Here is a 17,257-nt window from a genome sequence, read left to right as displayed (position 1 = left end):
ATAAATTTTCTTTCTGAGCTCATGCATACAAATCCCAACTTTATTTTACCACTGGATTCTAATAAAAAAAATAAATTACTGAAACCATCTCGTCCTTGTGAGGGTTAAAATATCGCTTACTATATAATTTGAATTTTGGGTTTTAAAATTAAATGTGGACTTCTCTGATCGAAAGACATAGATCTAGTTCATTTTTCTTGAGTCTTATTTAAATTATAGAGAATTTGAGAGGAAGATAAAATATTTATTTTTAAATTATTTTTATTTTTTAATAAAGAAAATTTTGCAATAAATAACATTAATTAAAAAATAGAATCAATGAAACCAATTAAGGGGTCAAAAATCACCACTTCTTCAATAATTACCTGTAGTGTCCAATGCAGTGCCTGGTGTTTGGTGAACAGGGGGAGCATTAATTAATTCCACTTGAGGCTCCTAGCAGAATAAACAAATCTTAACTCAATGAAACTTGCGGTAAATTATAGCGTCAACGCCTAAATTTCTCGTTCCAAGAAGCTCCGTTTGAAAGATTAAAACTTTTGGTCATAAAAATATTGTCCAAAACATTAGAATTATTTGCCCTTAGGAAATTCAATTACAATTTCCAAGTGCCAAAGTCAAGGAATTCATCATACGCGGAAACCGACTGTGCCAGCTAATTATACAGCCGATATATTTATTGAATACAAGTTTTTGACTGCGATTGCTTATACTTTTCATATACGAAACCAAGCAAGTGTCATTATATTAATATTTAGGAAATTCAAGGCAGCTTCAATGGAGATTGGAGTACGTTCAATATAAGCCATTAAAATAAAAGTTATAATATGTATAAGGTACTATATCTTTTAAAATATAGTTTTTATGAAAAAAAAATTATATTTATAAAATAAAAGTTAATAATATATAGTAAATAAAATTTTTAAATACTAATTTTGACAAAATTAGTAAAAATATTATAAATTTTTCATCATACAAGTGTAAAATCAAATAAATTTAGCTTTCAAGCTACAATAATAACTCGTGTTTACCAAATATTTTGAAAATCTGACTGTAAATAAGCCTAATAAGCTATTAAATGATCAAAACTGCTATTAACATTATTATAGCACAAAAAATATTTCTTTCAATTGTTCTCGTAATTTCACAATTCCTTTCTCTTTTCTGAAATCTCATACAAACTATGGGTAATGTTTTGGGAATTCAAATCTCATGTGATGCCCTTTTCAATGGTTGCACGAATTGTACCCGCAGAAATGCAGCATATGTGAGCCAACTTGAAGATAATCTTGCTAATTTGCAGACTCAATTGCAAAAATTAATTGAAGCAAAGGACGATGTGATGACGAGGGTTGCCAATGCTGAGCAACACCAAATGAGACGGCTCAACAAAGTGCAAGGTTGGCTTTCAAGAGTAGAGTCTGTGGAAGCTGAAGTTGGTGAATTGATAAGGCATAGCACTCAAGAAATTGACAAATTATGTCTTGGAGGCTACTGTTCGAAGAACTGCCAGTCAAGTTACAATTTTGGGAAAAAAGTGTCTAAAAAGCTACAGCTTATGGATACTTTAATGGGTGAAGGAGCTTTTGATGTGGTAGCTGAGAAGGTGCCACAACCTGCAGTGGATGAAAGGCCTCTTGAGCCAACAATAGTGGGCCTTGACTCAACATTTGATAAAGTTTGGAGATGCCTTATACAAGAACAAGTTGGAATCATTGGTCTATATGGAATGGGAGGAGTCGGCAAGACTACCCTATTAACGCAAATCAACAACAAATTCCTTGATGCGCCAAACAATTTTGATGTTGTCATTTGGGTGGTGGTGTCTAAAGACATGCAGCTTGAGAGCGTTCAAGAAAAAATCGGTGAAAGAATTGGTTTCCTTGAGAATCGAAGTCTTGAAGAGAAAGCATCAGGTATCTTCAAGATCTTGAGCAAGAAGAAGTTTCTGCTATTGTTGGATGATATATGGGAAAGAATTGATTTAGCCAAACTGGGTGTCCCTTTTCCAGCTATTTCAAAAAATGCATCCAAGATAGTCTTTACAACTCGTCTTGAGAATGTATGTGGCCTCATGGAAACCCAAAAGAAGTTCAAGGTGGAGTGTTTGGGAGACAACGAAGCTTGGGAATTGTTCCTACAGAAGGTCGGAGAAGAGACTCTCGGCAGTCATCCTGATATTCCGGAATTAGCCAAAACCGTGGCAAAGGAGTGTTGTGGTTTACCACTTGCACTTATTACAACCGGTCGTGCCATGAGTGGCAAGAAGACACCAGAAGAATGGAATTATGCAATTGAAATGTTAAGGAGATCAGCTTCTGAATTTCCAGGTATGGAGAAAGAGGTGTATCCTCTTTTAAAATTCAGCTATGATAGTTTATCTAGTGACGTCCTTCGATTTTGTCTGTTATACTGTAGTTTATTTCCTGAGGATTATCATATAGGTAAAATTGAATTGATAGAGTGTTGGGTTGGTGAGGGGTTTTTGAATGGATACGAAGGAATTAATGGAGTACATAACAAAGGGTACTACATTATCGGTGTTCTTGTCCAAGCATGCTTATTGGAAGTAGGATCAGATTATGTAAAAATGCATGATGTGATTCGCGATATGGCTCTGTGGATAGCCTGTGAAGTGGAGAAGGAGAACGAAAACTTTCTTGTTTCTGCAGGAGTTGAATTAACTAAACCACCGGAGGTCAGAAAATGGGAAGATAGGAGAAAAATATCGTTGATGAGAAATAAAATTGTGATTTTATCAAAACCTCCTGCATGCCCTCGTCTTTTAACTTTATTTCTTGGAATTAATAGGTTAGATACCATCAGTAGTGATTTCTTTGATTTTATGCCTTCTCTGAAAGTGTTAAACCTTTCAAAGAATCGCTCCTTGAGCCAGCTACCTTCAGGAGTTTCAAAGTTGGTTTCACTACAATATCTTAACCTTTCAGAAACTTCCATCAAAGAGCTGCCACATGAGTTAAAAGCCTTGACAAAGCTTAAGTGTTTGAACTTGGAGTATACGCGTTATCTCCAGAAGATTCCACGTCAACTGCTTTGTAGTTTTTCTGGGTTAGAGGTGTTGAGAATGCTAGATTGTGGTTATTCTCGTAAAATTGCAGAAGATAGCGTTCAGTTTGGTGGCAGTGAAATTTTGGTAGAGGAGTTGATTACTTTGGAACATTTAAATGTATTAAGCGTCACCTTAAAAAGTTTTGGTGCTCTACAGAGACTTTTGAGTTGCCAACAGTTACACAGTAGTACAAGAGCTTTAGAGCTTCGCCGCTGTGAGGATTCCAAGTCATGGAATATTTTGTCCATAGCGGATCTGAAGTACCTTAATAAACTTGATTTTGCATATTGTACAAGCTTGGAAGTGCTAAGGGTTAACTACGCAGAGGTTCGAACAACAAGAGAGCCGTATGGTTTCAATAGCCTTCAAAGAGTTACCATAGCCTGTTGCTCTAGATTGAGGGAGGTGACATGGCTTGTGTTTGCTCCCAATCTCAAGATTGTACATATAGAAAGCTGTTATGATATGGATGAAATAATCAGTGCCTGGAAATTGGGTGAAGTTCCAGGGCTTAACCCTTTTGCAAAACTTCAATATCTTCGGTTGCAAGTTTTAACAAAATTAAAGATCATCTTTCGGAATGCCTTGCCCTTCCCAAATCTCCTGGAATTGTTTGTATCGGAATGCCCGAACTTAAAGAAGCTTCCACTCGATATCAACAGCGCAAAGGAAGGTAAAACTGTTATCAGGGGAGATCAGCACTGGTGGAATGAGCTGAAATGGGAGGATGAAGCCACCCTAAATGCTTTTCTTCCATGTTTCGAATCCATTTGACAGGCATAAACCCAACTGAACATCTTCTATCAGCCAAATTTTTATTGCATATTTTTTACTTCATGGTGTAAAAATGTGTAAATATTGTATGCCATTCGTTTGTTTTATTTTTGACTAGTTTATTCGTAGATTTGGAATTTGCTTTGCTAGTTGGCCTGTTTGTGCAACTAATTAAAAATCCCTGGTCAATTTGCCATTGCAGTCAATCTTCTACATGAAAGGGTGATTGGACGTTACTAATAATGGTTCTGATTGTTGTTATTGTTGATTTGAAATTGCACAGAGAACTACTCGTGTTATAACGATATTTGGTTTTACTTTCATTGATGCACGGTCTTGGCAAGTGTTTTGTTATACACTGTCGTCGAGGTGGAATTGCTTAACTCTTACACATCACTCGATATTGACAATAAGTGTTAAAACTGTGTAAGTATGACTGAGAAGAAAAATTCTTCGAAGGTTGTGAATAGAAATCCCTGAGACTTCAAGGATAGAAGTTGTGTTTTTCAAACTTATTATTCAACTCTCAAGCATCTGAAGTATCAAACATATTGAATCAAGAGGTAGGATATGGGTGAAGTGCAAAATTGATTTTTAAACTATCTACCCCACCTTTTTTAGGATTCAAGCACTACGTGTGATCAGTCAAAAATAAAAAATCTATTTGAAAACAACTCAGCTAAGCCTTGAGGGGAAGATAATGGTGCATGATTGCATACCAAATAATTAAAAAAAAAAAATTCCTTTTTATCTGGCTAAATTATTTTTTAATTTTCCCTTTCAGCTAACTGAATCATTTATTTTAGAAACAGTCGTCACTGGAACAACAAATGCTATAAACAGATCAAGACATCAGGCATGTCTTTGTTTCTTAGTTTCTCTATAGTGTTAAATCTCAATTTCATCCTTGATCCATTTTCCAATCTCAGCTGGGATCATTTCAACGTTCTATACAGGTGATTTGACTAGCGCACAATTAGCATCCATACTTGGAAATGAAAATCTTCAAGTCCAGTTCAGGGCTTGAAAAAATAATACTACAGGAAAATTGAACGACGGTTAAGCAAATTTTATTACGATCAGAGCAATCAGATTCATCTATTTAAGATATTATAACGTCTCGATGTGAAATATAACAAGAAACTGGAAAGCAAAAACGAATGTCTTCAATTAAGGAATTTAACAAGAAGAATGTAAGAAAAAGCATGTACCAGAAATCACATGTAATTTCTGTTCAATAATTCATTCCATCGTGCCCCCGCTGGATAAAGCGATTTGAAACAGGGACGAAAAGCATCTTGAGTGGCTTCATCCTCCCATTTCAGATTGATCCACCACGTTTTATCTCCATGAACAACAATTGTTTGCTCCCGTGCGCTATTGCACTTGAGTGGAAGCTTTTTAAGCCCAAAGCAACCATCTACCTTCATTTCCTTCAGCTGTGGCAGAGGCAAGGGCTTCCAATAGATGCTCCTCAGATTTGGCAGATTAACTAATCCAATATAATGGAGCTTTGCAAAAGGGTTTAGATTTCCCATCACCTCTGGAACATCAGTAAATTTTCCCGCACTTATGATTTCTTCCATAGCAGGGCAATTTAGTATTTCAACATACTTAAGATTTGGGGCAAAAACAAGGAACGTCAAGTCCTTCAATGTAAGGCAAACCTCTATGTGAACTGTATGAAGGCCATGGAAAACACAAGGTTGCCTCGTGGCTTGGACTAACCGTTTATAATCCATCTTCAGTTCTTCCAATTTTCTACACCCAAAAACACGTAACCTGTAGAGATGCTTTAAATCTGCCAAAGGTGAAACATCAAGACTTGTCGAATCATTGAAGGATTGGAGGAACAGGGCTTGAGTACAACTTCGTAGCTTATTTGAGCTCAAAATAAGTTGGAGAGCACGAACACTTCTCAAGGTGAAGGTCAATACCTCTAGAGATTCCAGACCAAGCAATTCCTCTGCTAAAACTTCCTCCCCCCCAAACAAAATGCTGTCTTTTAACGACTCTAGAAAATTTAAACTAACAGTACCGTACATTCTCAGCACATGTAACCTTGAAAAATTAGATATCACTTGTTGTGGAATTGTAATCAACTCTTCCGCATGCTCCAAATTCAAACATTTAAGATTCACCAAGGCATATAACTCTCTTGGCAACTCTTTTATGCTTGAATATGAAAGATCAAGTTGTTGTAGTGATACCAACTTCGAAATTCCCAAAGGAAATGACTTTAATTTAATACGAGACAGGTTTAAAACTTTGAGAGAATGCATATATTGGAAGAAATCATTGGGGATCTTCAGAGACTCATTATTGTCAAGAAATAAAGTGAGGAGATGAGGGCATGTAGGAATCTCTTTTAGATTCGTGATTTCATTTTGCATCAACGACAGTCTTCTCACGTTTTCCCATTCTCTAACATCTGGAGCCTTATTAAGCCAACACCTGCATAAACCAAAAAGTTCTCTTTCTCCTTTAGGTCACATGCTATCCATAAAGACATATCTCGAATCACGTCATGCATTTTGACTTCGCCGTCTCCTCCTTCTTCCAATAAACAAGCATGAAGAAGAATGCCCAAAATGAAGTATCCTTGGTTTTGCTCTCCAAATCTGTCACTTTCATTCAAAAGTCCCTCGCCGATCCAACAATCTATCAAATTTTCTTTAGAAATGCAATAATCTTCTGGATACAAACTACAATATAAGAGACATGATCTAATTGTGTCGTTGGGCAAACTATCATAACTGAATTTTAAAAGAGGATATACCCCTTCCCCCAAACCTGGAAACTGCGAAGCTGATGAACTTAACAATTGAATTGCATATCTCCACTCTTCAGGTGTCTTCTTGCAAGCCATGGCTCGACCAATGGTAATAAGTGCAAGAGGTAAACCACCACACTCCCTAGCAACTGTCTGTGCTAGCTCAAGAATATCAGGATGACTGTTTAGAATTTCTTTGCCAACTTTTTGTTGAAACAAATCCCAAGAATCGTTATCTGATAAGCACACCATTTTAAACTTCCTGTGAGCTTCCATGAAGCCACAAACTTCTTCAGAACGGGTTGTAAATACCACTTTAGATGCCATATTTTTTGGTCTGGGAAGAGGGACACCCACTTTTGTTAAATCAACACGCTCCCACACATCATCTAGCAACAATACAAACTTCTTCTCACTTAAACTGTTGAAAATTTCTAGAGCTTTTTCTTCAACACTTTTAGCCCTCCATGAATCATCAAAAAAACCCATCTGTTTTGCAATAACTTCCTGAATATATTCAACTCGCAGATCTTTCGACACCACAACCCAAATCACACAATCAAAAGTATTTGGACCCTCAAGAAATTTATTATTGATATGGGTTAGTAAAGTAGTTTTACCAACACCACCCATTCCATATATGCCAATAATTACCGCTGGATCTTCCACAATACATCTCCAAACTTTTTGAAGTGTTGATTCCAAGCCTACAACCGTTGGATCAGTAGGTTTTTCAACCGCCACAGATGCTAGAACTCTCTCAGCCACCACCTCAAAAGCTCCTTCACCCAATGAAGTAGCCACATCACTCAGCGTTTTAGCCACTTGTTTCCCAAAATTGTAGCTTGACTTGAAGTTCTTGGAACAGTAGCCTCCGAGACATAATTTCTCAATTTCTTGAGGGCTATCCCTTATCAGTTTATCTGCGTCAGCCTCCACAGCTTCGACCCTTGAAAGCCACCCTTGCACTTTGTTCAGGCGTCTCATCCTCTGCTGTTCAGCAGCCGCAACCTTTCTCAAAACATCATTCCTTGCTTCAATTAACCTCTGCCGTTCTGTCCTCAAAGCATCGATATTAGCTTGGAGCTCACTTATATAAGCTGCCCTTGTAACTGTGCAGTCTAGGCAACGGGAGAAAATGGCATCACATGAGACTGTGATTGAGCAGATATTACCCATAGTTTGTAGAATATTTCAACAGAGAATATGAAATAAAAATTTAGCTGAGGGAAGAGAAGATATATTTCTGGCTGGAATGTTTTAGGTGGCTCCCTGTTTTTAGCTTATCCCCTATTACTCTAGGAATACTGTGCTACAAGTCTTTTTTGAATTATGACTTTGCTCCAATTGAACTTTCGAGGAACACTTTATAAAATGAAATTTTAATAATACTGATATGACCAAGGTTGGCAAGGGCGGCCATAATTATAATAATTTTAATTAAAATATGAAACATTTTAGACATTGACCCTAATATTTAGCTCAAAGCAACCAGAGTTGAGATTAGTTTTATTCTTCTATTAATTGACATGATGATTTTCTAATCTTTGGCCCTGGTAATTATAACATGAATCTCAATAGGCATGTCTTTTCTTTTCAAATGCTATAGCATTAATCAATATCCTCAACTAATTCCAGGTTAGCGTAGGGACACAATGAATAACTTAGTCTTCGCTGATGAATGAATATTAATTAGCTGGCCAACTGTTGTTTTCAGTGTGTGTGTGTGTCTGTCCTCATGCACTTGGAAGATTCCTCGGCTAAAAGTCTTCATGACTTTTTTTTCATTGACACTCTCTTGTGTTAAGAAATTCCAGGTCACTAGCATATATAAAATCAAAATAATATTTTGAATTATTATTTCAAGAATTGCGAATTACCAAATGAAGATAGAAGTTTTGAAATGTAGCACTTTCTTATTGTATTTTTACAAAATTTTACATTTTACTTAATTTTTCTTCTTTGATTGTTGGTCGATCTGTAAATTACATGATATTCTTTATTTTATTTAATTTTAATGAAAAAATGATTTATAATAGGGATGGCAATGGGAAAGGAAGGGGAAGGGATTAACATCCCTATACCCATCTTGATGTTTAGCATATGTTCTTATTCTCTCTTCGTCCCCGTCAGAATTATTTGAGAAGATCCATGTCCCCTCTCTGAATAATAATAGGGGATCTCTAAGAGTCTCCAATCCCCGAATAACTGATATCTTCTTAGTTTCTAAACTTAATTTAATCATATTAACCTGAAAATATATAAAATAAAATGAGAATGATCATAAATGAGTTTTTATTTCATTCTACTTCAACAAAATTTGGTATATAAAATATTTAAATGATGATTTTCAAAAAATAATCAAATAATGTGATTTTTATGCCATATTGACGTGAGTGCTATCCATGAGCAATGATACCTCTTAGCCATCGATTATGACGAGACGAACGCCGCAAGTGGGGCTGCTGGTTGACTTTGCAACGAGCTAGGCTACTTGGCCGCTAACAACATAATGTGTTACTGGGTTATGATGCAATGAGGATGAGCTGAATGCTAGCTATAGTGCAAATAATATGAAAAGGATGAGTAAGACTATGAGAGAGTGGCTTAAAGTTTGATCTATGGATTATGGGCTTTGGGTTGTGGTTAAGTCTAAATTATATTATGATCTTTATATTAACTAATATTTATATTATTCGTATAAATATTTTGATATTTTTTATTTACACCAATATTTAATATTTCACAATTTAAATTTTATTATTTATTCATTAATATTATAGAAAATAAAATAAAAGTTAAAAATTAAAATGGAGAACTGGGAGGAGATAAGGATTCCATCTCATCTTCGTCTCTTTCTCAAATAAGAAATTGGGTATAAAATTGCAATACAGTTTCTTAAATTTAATGTTTATGCTTTGTTTATTTTTTACAATATTAAATTTTTGTTGTGGATGGATTTTCCTAGAAGGTCTTGTAGAAGAGAGAAAAAAACATTAAAAAATACTTAGCATTAACGATAACAACTCTCAACTATTGATTAACCATAAATCCGAAAGCTATTAATCAATGATGATGCTGGTTATCCCCTATATTATAAAGAGTAATGATATAATAAAAAACTCTTGTACAAACTTTTTTTGTACAAAATGATATGACATGATAAAATTAGTTAATTTTTTAATTTAATTTTCGGGGCTCAAGCCTAAACTTTAAGAAAAAAACGTGGGCCTAGGTCCGATCGGGTCTACGCTAGCAAACATGAAGCCAGGGTTGTTGCCAGTCAACTTAAGACTGCTTGCTGAACTTACCAGCTTCAGTCCTCAAAGCTTCTACCCTTGACAGCCAGCCTAGCCAGCGAGCATAAAATAGTTTTTTTAAATGATTTTAGTTATTTAGATAATTGATTAATACTGGAAACTATATATTTAATAAAAATAAAAATTATTTTTTTTCACTTGTTAATTGATATACTCATAATTTATGTATTATTTTGATATTTCTCTATCTTAATTTTCTGTTAAATTATATTTTAATATGTTAATTTTTATCTTGATTTTTATATTTTATTATTATAAGCATATTTCCAAAATAAAGAGAAAATAAAAGAAAATCGAAAGTTAGAAGACATTAGGAAAAGAAAAGGAGCGGCTGAATTAATTAATTAATAAAAAAGAAGAAAAGTAGCTAAAGACGGGGGCTGCTTGGGTTAATTTAAAAAAGGAAAAGGATAAAGTTTGGAATCCCCAGTTGGACAGCGGCTTCAATTATTGGGCCATGAAAATCCAAAAACCATAAAAGCAATTTAGTAACATTAAGTCGCTTTCATGTTGGGAAAAAAAAGAAAAAAGAACGGAAAGTAAAAGAACGGAAACAACAAATTGAATAGTTTTAATTGAAATTTATGAGAAATTATTGGGTCTTTTTCAAATGTGTACTGAATATGAACATTTCCGAAAATTTAACCCTTCGATAAAACTCAATTCTTAGAAGTTATCTTCAAAGGATAATTACAAGTAAAACCCCTTTTGGGATCGTTGTGCGGGTATAGCACAACAGTTTAGCAGTAATCGTTGTGGTTGGGTATGTATTTTTGCACTGGTTGTTGGTTATTATGTTGAATTTTCTTTTCTTTTTTTAATATCATGCTAGAATGTGAGAATTATCATGTGAAAGTGCCTGCCCAAATATATTTAGATGGTTCTTTGGAATTTTGTCATCGTAATGGATAGGATGTTTCTGGATATTTGGGGGGCCTGAAATAGTGGCTTCAAACTCGAACAACACAAGGATATAGCCAGTGACATTGAAGACGAGAGATGGAGCTTGAGGTTGGGGGAATGCGCGCACTCGTAAATAGGGAAGAACAAGAACGTACCATGATCATATTCCAAATTGAATTTGAGACTTGGTAGATTGATTAATCTTGTCTTGCAGGGGAAAGGTAAGTTTGCACAAGGAGAGCCGGAGGTTAAATAAAATATGTAGAGGTAGGTAGTGTATTTTCCTTAGGTAACGTGTCAAAATAAATTATTTAAGGTAGAATCAGACCACCCATATTTCCCTTGAATGAGCGAGAGGGAGAGAAAGACCACCCATATTTCCCTTGAATGAGCGAGAGGGAGAGAAAGAATTGGGAAATATAGGGGAAACAAAATCTCCACTGTTAAATAAAATAACTGATTAATTTTTTTAAGCTAAGATGAAGGGTAAAATTCAAAGATTTTAATTATGAAATTAATTACTCTTTTAAGTAAATTTAAAATTTATCATTTTTAATTACATGTTTATAATTTATATTTTCTACCAATTATTTATATTTTATGTTAATTTGTATATCTAGATTATTTCTGGATCTATAGGGCAGTCAGAGATAATGTTGACATACCAATATAGTAGTTAGAACATGCCAATACGATTGGAGTACATTTGTCAAAATACCCATACAGACCTAAAGTGAATTTAGATCTATAGATTAACATAAACATTATGTCTATATATGTATATGGATCCAAAGTGGATTAAGATCTATAGATTAACACAGAATAAAATATAAATTATAAACATGTAGTTAAAAATAATAAACTTTAAACTTACTTGAGAGTTTAATTAATTCTATAATTTATAATTTTGAGCTTCATTTATCACCTTATCTTAAAAAAATTAGCCACATATATGGGTGAATAAAACACATTAAGGACTTAATTATTTTTCTCCATTAAATATTAAAGTTCTCTTCAACTAAAATGCAATGCAGTTTCTTAGATTTAAAGTTTATGGTTTGTTTACTATTCACAATATTAAATTTTTGTTGTGGATGCATTTTCCCAAAAGATCCCCTAGGAGAGAGAAAAAATATTAAAAAATATTTAGCATTAATTAAAACAAATTTTAACTATTGATTAATCATAAATCTGAAAGTATTAGAGAAACTATTAGCCAACAATACAAAATAAAGATGCAACACAAGATAAAAAGCAAAGTGAGAGAGCAACATATTATAGAATGATTTTATTCATTCTAAATGTGTATAAAACAACGAGGTGAGCTCTCTTTCTATAGTTACATAATCACTTCATGAAATTAATAAAAACATTATGGATCATAATTCCTTGTGAGACAGTGAAAGTTATAGAGAAGCTAAGGGTTGCTAGTGGGAGACAGTGGGAGACTTCTCTATAACTCTCACTATCTCACAAGGAATTATGAAAATCCACATTTATTTAAATAAATTTATAACACTCCCACTTAGCTGTTCATTACAAAAGAATATGCCTCATTAAAACCTTTACTTAAAAAAACCTAAATGGGAAAAAAATTAGTAAAGAAAAAAGAGTACATTATTCATTGATGTCTTGAAACAAATAATTTTGGAGATATAGAATGCCTCATTAAAACCTTACTAAGAAAATTCTATGGGAACAAAAGCTGGTGAGGAAAAAGAATATAACATATTAAATTCCCTCCAAAATAAATTATTTTCCCCAACAAGTATACTCTCCCTCATCTTGACATATATTGTTCAAAATTTGGAAAACATATCTTTGAGTTGACGCATCCTTATTTTTTGTATCAATTTTTTGAATGTCTCAGTTGGTATGGATTTTGTAAATAAATCTGCAAGATTGTCACTTGAGCATATTTACTGAATATTTATATCACCATTCTTTTGAAGCTCATGTGTCTAAAAGAATTTTGGCGAATTATACTTGGTCCTATTACCTTTTACAATCACCTTTAATTTGGGCAATGCATACTACATTATCCTCATATAATATTGTGGCGTTGATTTTAGTTGATTACAATCCACATGTTTCTCGAATATTGTATCATTGATCTTAACCAAATGCACTCACGACTTGCTTCATGAATAGCAAGTAATCCTGAATGATTTGAAGATGATGTTGCAACCATTGTCTATTTCATTGATTGCCATGATACAACACTATTACCAGAGGTAAATAAATAACCTATTTAAAATCGAGCTCTATGTAGATCAGAGAGATATCTAGCATCTGCATATTCAATTAATGGTGATTCTGATCTATTTGGATAAAATAAACCCATATCAATTGTTCTATGGAGATAGCGAAATACATGTTTTACATCATTCCAATGGCTATGAGTTGGTATAGAACTATATCTTGATAATAAATTAACTAAAAATGGAATATCAGGTCGAGTACAATTTGCAAGATACATGAGTGCACCAATTACAAAATCATCAAATAGTAACATCTCTGAGAATTCGTTTTAGAAAAATGAAAAATCTAGACCTACTAGGACAAAATGGCGTCCGGTATCAGGAGGTACCGTTTCAAGTTTTCTTGGTAAAGAATATATTAAACCTGCGTAACCAGCTAATGGCACTTTTCTGGCATCAAAGCCATTGAAGTTGGATCTAGAGGAGTTTTCCCATGTCTGCACTGTGCAGAGAAGAAACTAAACCAAAACAATCAAAGAATGACCATTTGCACAAGGATACGGAAGATTTTCTATTTAAATTGTTAGGAGAAGGGTTCCAGCTGAACAGGGATGTGATTCAGGAGGTTCTCGGTAATGTCTTAAATATACTGATGCCAATTTAATACATATTGTCCTTTTCAATGTTCTTTTTTTTTTCCCTTCTTCTTCTTCTTCTTCTTCTTTTTTCTTTTCGTGTGCATGTGATCACTGATTTGGTATTACGCTTAAGTTGCAGATAGTTGTGGATTTGATATGCAAAAGGTAAGGACTATATCTTCCTGATGTAGGCCTCTGCTTTTTTCCCTTCTATGTAATTTAGTAAATCGCATCTTCCTTTGTGATTGTTATATCATATCAAAGTCAAGTCTTAAACACTGCTGTCATATGTTAAGGTTCAACTTGCATTTTGATTAAGATCCATTTGCTGCTGCTTCCAAAAGTGAGAATGAGATACTTTGGTTAATTTCAGTGGTTGAACCCAATAGAGAACTTTATTTAGATCTTCATGGTTCAAAGGCCTGAAGAAACTTGCCCGTAATTGTAAAATGACATTCTGTGCTTTTTATGCAATAGGGAACAGGGAAGTAGAGCTTTGGAAAAGCCTGGATTGATAACTATGGAGAGACTTATTATTTAAGTGATGAAAATTCCCATCACACGCGGTCAAGAAAATTTCAGATAGTTAAAGACTCCATTTCGCTTCAGCCAAAAATGTTTGTTTCAATTAAAGACTTGAACCATTTTCATTGAACCTGATTGTGATCCTTACGTTATGCATGTTCCTCTCAATCAAGAAAAGTCAAGGTCATGATTCTATATTTCTATATTGTAACTTGAAATAATAATTGGTCTGCTTGTTTCTGTATCTTGATAAGATGGATTTTCCCTCTCAAGTTAATTTGATCAATAAAGTAATTCTTCAAAGAAAATATGCCCATTCTATAATCATTTTCTTAGCTAAGATGTTTTTTCTTCACTCTTCAGAGCATGTCAAAACTAATTGATCGCTTGGCAGAGACTTTGTGTGAGAAGACAAAATTTCTTGGTAAATCCTCGGAAAAGGTATGCATAATTCCCAAGTATTAAATAACCAATAGTCATAATTTTTGTACATGACTCTTTTTTCTCTTTTTTGTGGAGATCAGTAAAATTGGTTAATGATCCATTTTGTAATATCATAGAGGGATCATCAATTCCTTCTCTTTTCTGTGGCTAGGCAACACTTTCAGGCCAAAGTAAGAAAATCTATTTTAGGTAATGTGAAAACCAACGGTAGGATGTAATAGTTTATTATGCACCGGCAATAACTTTTTGTATGATTGGCAGTTTAATGAATACAAGAGGAACTTTGTTGACAAATTCATCCAAGATAGATGCTAAAATTATTTATGCATGCCAGTTGCCTTAACTAATTTTTCTTAACACTTGTATTGAACAGTAAAATGAATAAGCAATTTGTATATTGTGCCATTGTGGAGTATTTGGATATTCTGATTTAAGTAACAAGGAGAATACTTGCCCCATCTTTAAACAATGAATCTTTGAGAAATGAGGAGTGGGGGATTGGAAGTGTCTTCATGTAAATGTTCATTTATTTGTATTTTGAACTATTATGAGAATCTTATATGCCAAATCAGTAATACAAATGTTCAGATGATTTTTCCTGTTGATCATGCGTTTGTGTCTGCACACAACCATTGTATATCACTTTATTCTGACGTGCAAGTATGTGTAGCTTAGAAGAAACGGAATAATAATCATCTATCATTGCTTGGTTCATGATTATTAAACGATTATGGCTTTAAAACGTCTACAAATTCCTTCTGTTCATATATGAATGTGCCAAGTTTGCTATATCTTAGATTATCTTCTTCCAAGATAACAAGTTCATATTCTTTTTAATCTTTTTCCATCACAGTTGACTTTTAGGTGTCAAGATTTGTTATTAATATCTGGTCCCCTGTTATTATGATTTCATAAACAGTGTACGGATATGTGCTCTAACTTTGGAGGACCTCCACGTGAAAGAAAATTGCAACAATTGAATTCTTCCGAAGGATACGGTCTTTAATTTATTTTCTCAACTTCTCGTAAGATTAATATATTTCATTCAGTAGGCACAGCATGGGGGGAAGGGTTTTTATTGAAAGAATTCTGATATTTCTTAAGACTTTGTTTTGGAAGGGGGGGTGGAGGGATTTCTCATCCCTATATGGTTACTTGATTAGCTTTTGACTGTATTTCCTCAGTCATGTAAAGGAAGATCGAAATACCAACGAAGGAAAATTGCCTAGACACCCGAAAGACAGAAATGAACTACAGAAGCAAGTTTTAGCTGCTTTATTTAGTGCTCCTGAGAAATCTGATGGAGACCGAATGGAGGTCCAAAGCATTGGGAAAGGTAGTGAGTGAACCGCCGGAGGAGTTGGCACCAGAATGCAAGGCTAATGTGGTGCACTTGCAGCAAGATAACCAAACCGGTATGTGCTCTTACATTAACTATATTGACTGGATGTATGAGTGTGTGCTTTTTTTTTGTGTATACTCTTGTATTTATGCATATTTATGTGTGTAGGAATTTCTGCCACTTACATAATTTAATCCATTAGACCCAGATACTTCCTTTCCAAATAAACTTCACAGATTAATACAAAAAGAAAAAATCAGCACATGCTTCTGGTTTTGAATGTGACATAAATAATTTGGGAAAACAGAAATTAAAACAAAGTTTGGATCACAAATTGAATCACTGTAGCACGTAATCTACCCAATCAATGCCAATAAAACAGAAGCCACTAACTTAACTCCTTCGCAATGCTTTGGTTATAACACAAATTTTCTATACAATCACTCAACATTCATGGTGTGTAATTATAAAATCGAGGAATAAAAGACAAAATCAGAGAAGATACGCTAAACCCACAAAAGATTGTCTATCAGGTACATATCCGAATTGCAGCCTAGGAAAAAAAAGAATCCCAAAAAGGAACTTCATCAGTTGAACCGGGCTACTTTTCAAAACCACAAGCTTATATGAATAAAGGTCCCAATTTCACTAGCATTTTGACAGTTTCTTGAATTCACAAAACTTAAAATCCCCAGCTACAATCACATAGTTATCTAGAGTATGATCAATATCAAATGAAACACAATTATACATAATAAATATTAAAATAAAAAAGGAAAGAAATGAATGAAACACAATTGTACAAAATTTCAAATAAAAATAATAGCAAATAAATAAATCGACTTCCGTCAAACCAAAAATTTATTACTTGTTCTATTGATCATAACAGCATTCCAGATAAGATATTACCCAAAAAAGACACACAAAATGCAGCATGCAAAAGAAGTGATTCTATCAAAAACGAGATCATAAGAAATATTGAGAGAGAATCTGAGAAGTTCACAAGAGAGGTTTCGGTGAGGTTTTAGGGGAATGAAAGGGGCCTAGTTCTTCTCTACTCACTTCTTCCACCCACTATTGATTTGAAGAATGCATTTTGTTTATATAGAAAAAGAAAAAAAAAAGCCTATTTTAAAATGGATTTATTTTATTATTATTATTTTTAACATAAAGTGTACGGGAGAAGCTTAATGCTTATAAAGGTATTCCACATTGCTCGAGTATAGAAGAAGCCTAATAAAGAGTAATCCACAGTTTATAAATATAT

General features: G+C 34.0%; 2 protein-coding genes across 2 annotated transcripts; one reads left to right on the top strand and one right to left on the bottom strand.

Moving 5' to 3' along the window:
• The first annotated feature begins 1,183 nt into the window (after positions 1-1,183).
• On the top strand, positions 1,184-3,844 carry LOC18035937 (probable disease resistance protein At5g63020). Its single transcript, XM_024180840.1, has one exon. The coding sequence runs from the start codon at positions 1,184-1,186 to the stop codon at positions 3,842-3,844; it is 2,661 nt and encodes an 886-aa protein (XP_024036608.1).
• A 1,217-nt stretch (positions 3,845-5,061) lies between these two features.
• Positions 5,062-7,796, bottom strand: LOC18035936 (probable disease resistance protein At5g63020). The gene is given in 2 exon segments (XM_006427322.2): positions 5,062-6,287; positions 6,290-7,796. Coding segments are annotated over 2 exon segments (2,733 nt in total).
• Between the last annotated feature and the right edge of the window lie 9,461 nt (positions 7,797-17,257).

Source organism: Citrus clementina, unplaced genomic scaffold (assembly GCF_000493195.1).
Source record: "Citrus clementina cultivar Clemenules unplaced genomic scaffold, Citrus_clementina_v1.0 scaffold_7, whole genome shotgun sequence".
NCBI classification, from domain to species: domain Eukaryota; kingdom Viridiplantae; phylum Streptophyta; class Magnoliopsida; order Sapindales; family Rutaceae; genus Citrus; species Citrus x clementina.
The sequence above is the reverse complement of the archived record's forward strand: the minus strand, read 5'-3'. Positions and strand labels throughout refer to the sequence as shown.

What these genes read in the sequence shown, in the direction of transcription:
- LOC18035937 (XM_024180840.1), top strand. Translation starts at nt 1,184, where the DNA reads ATGGGTAATGTTTTGGGAATTCAAATCTCATGTGATGCCCTTTTCAAT.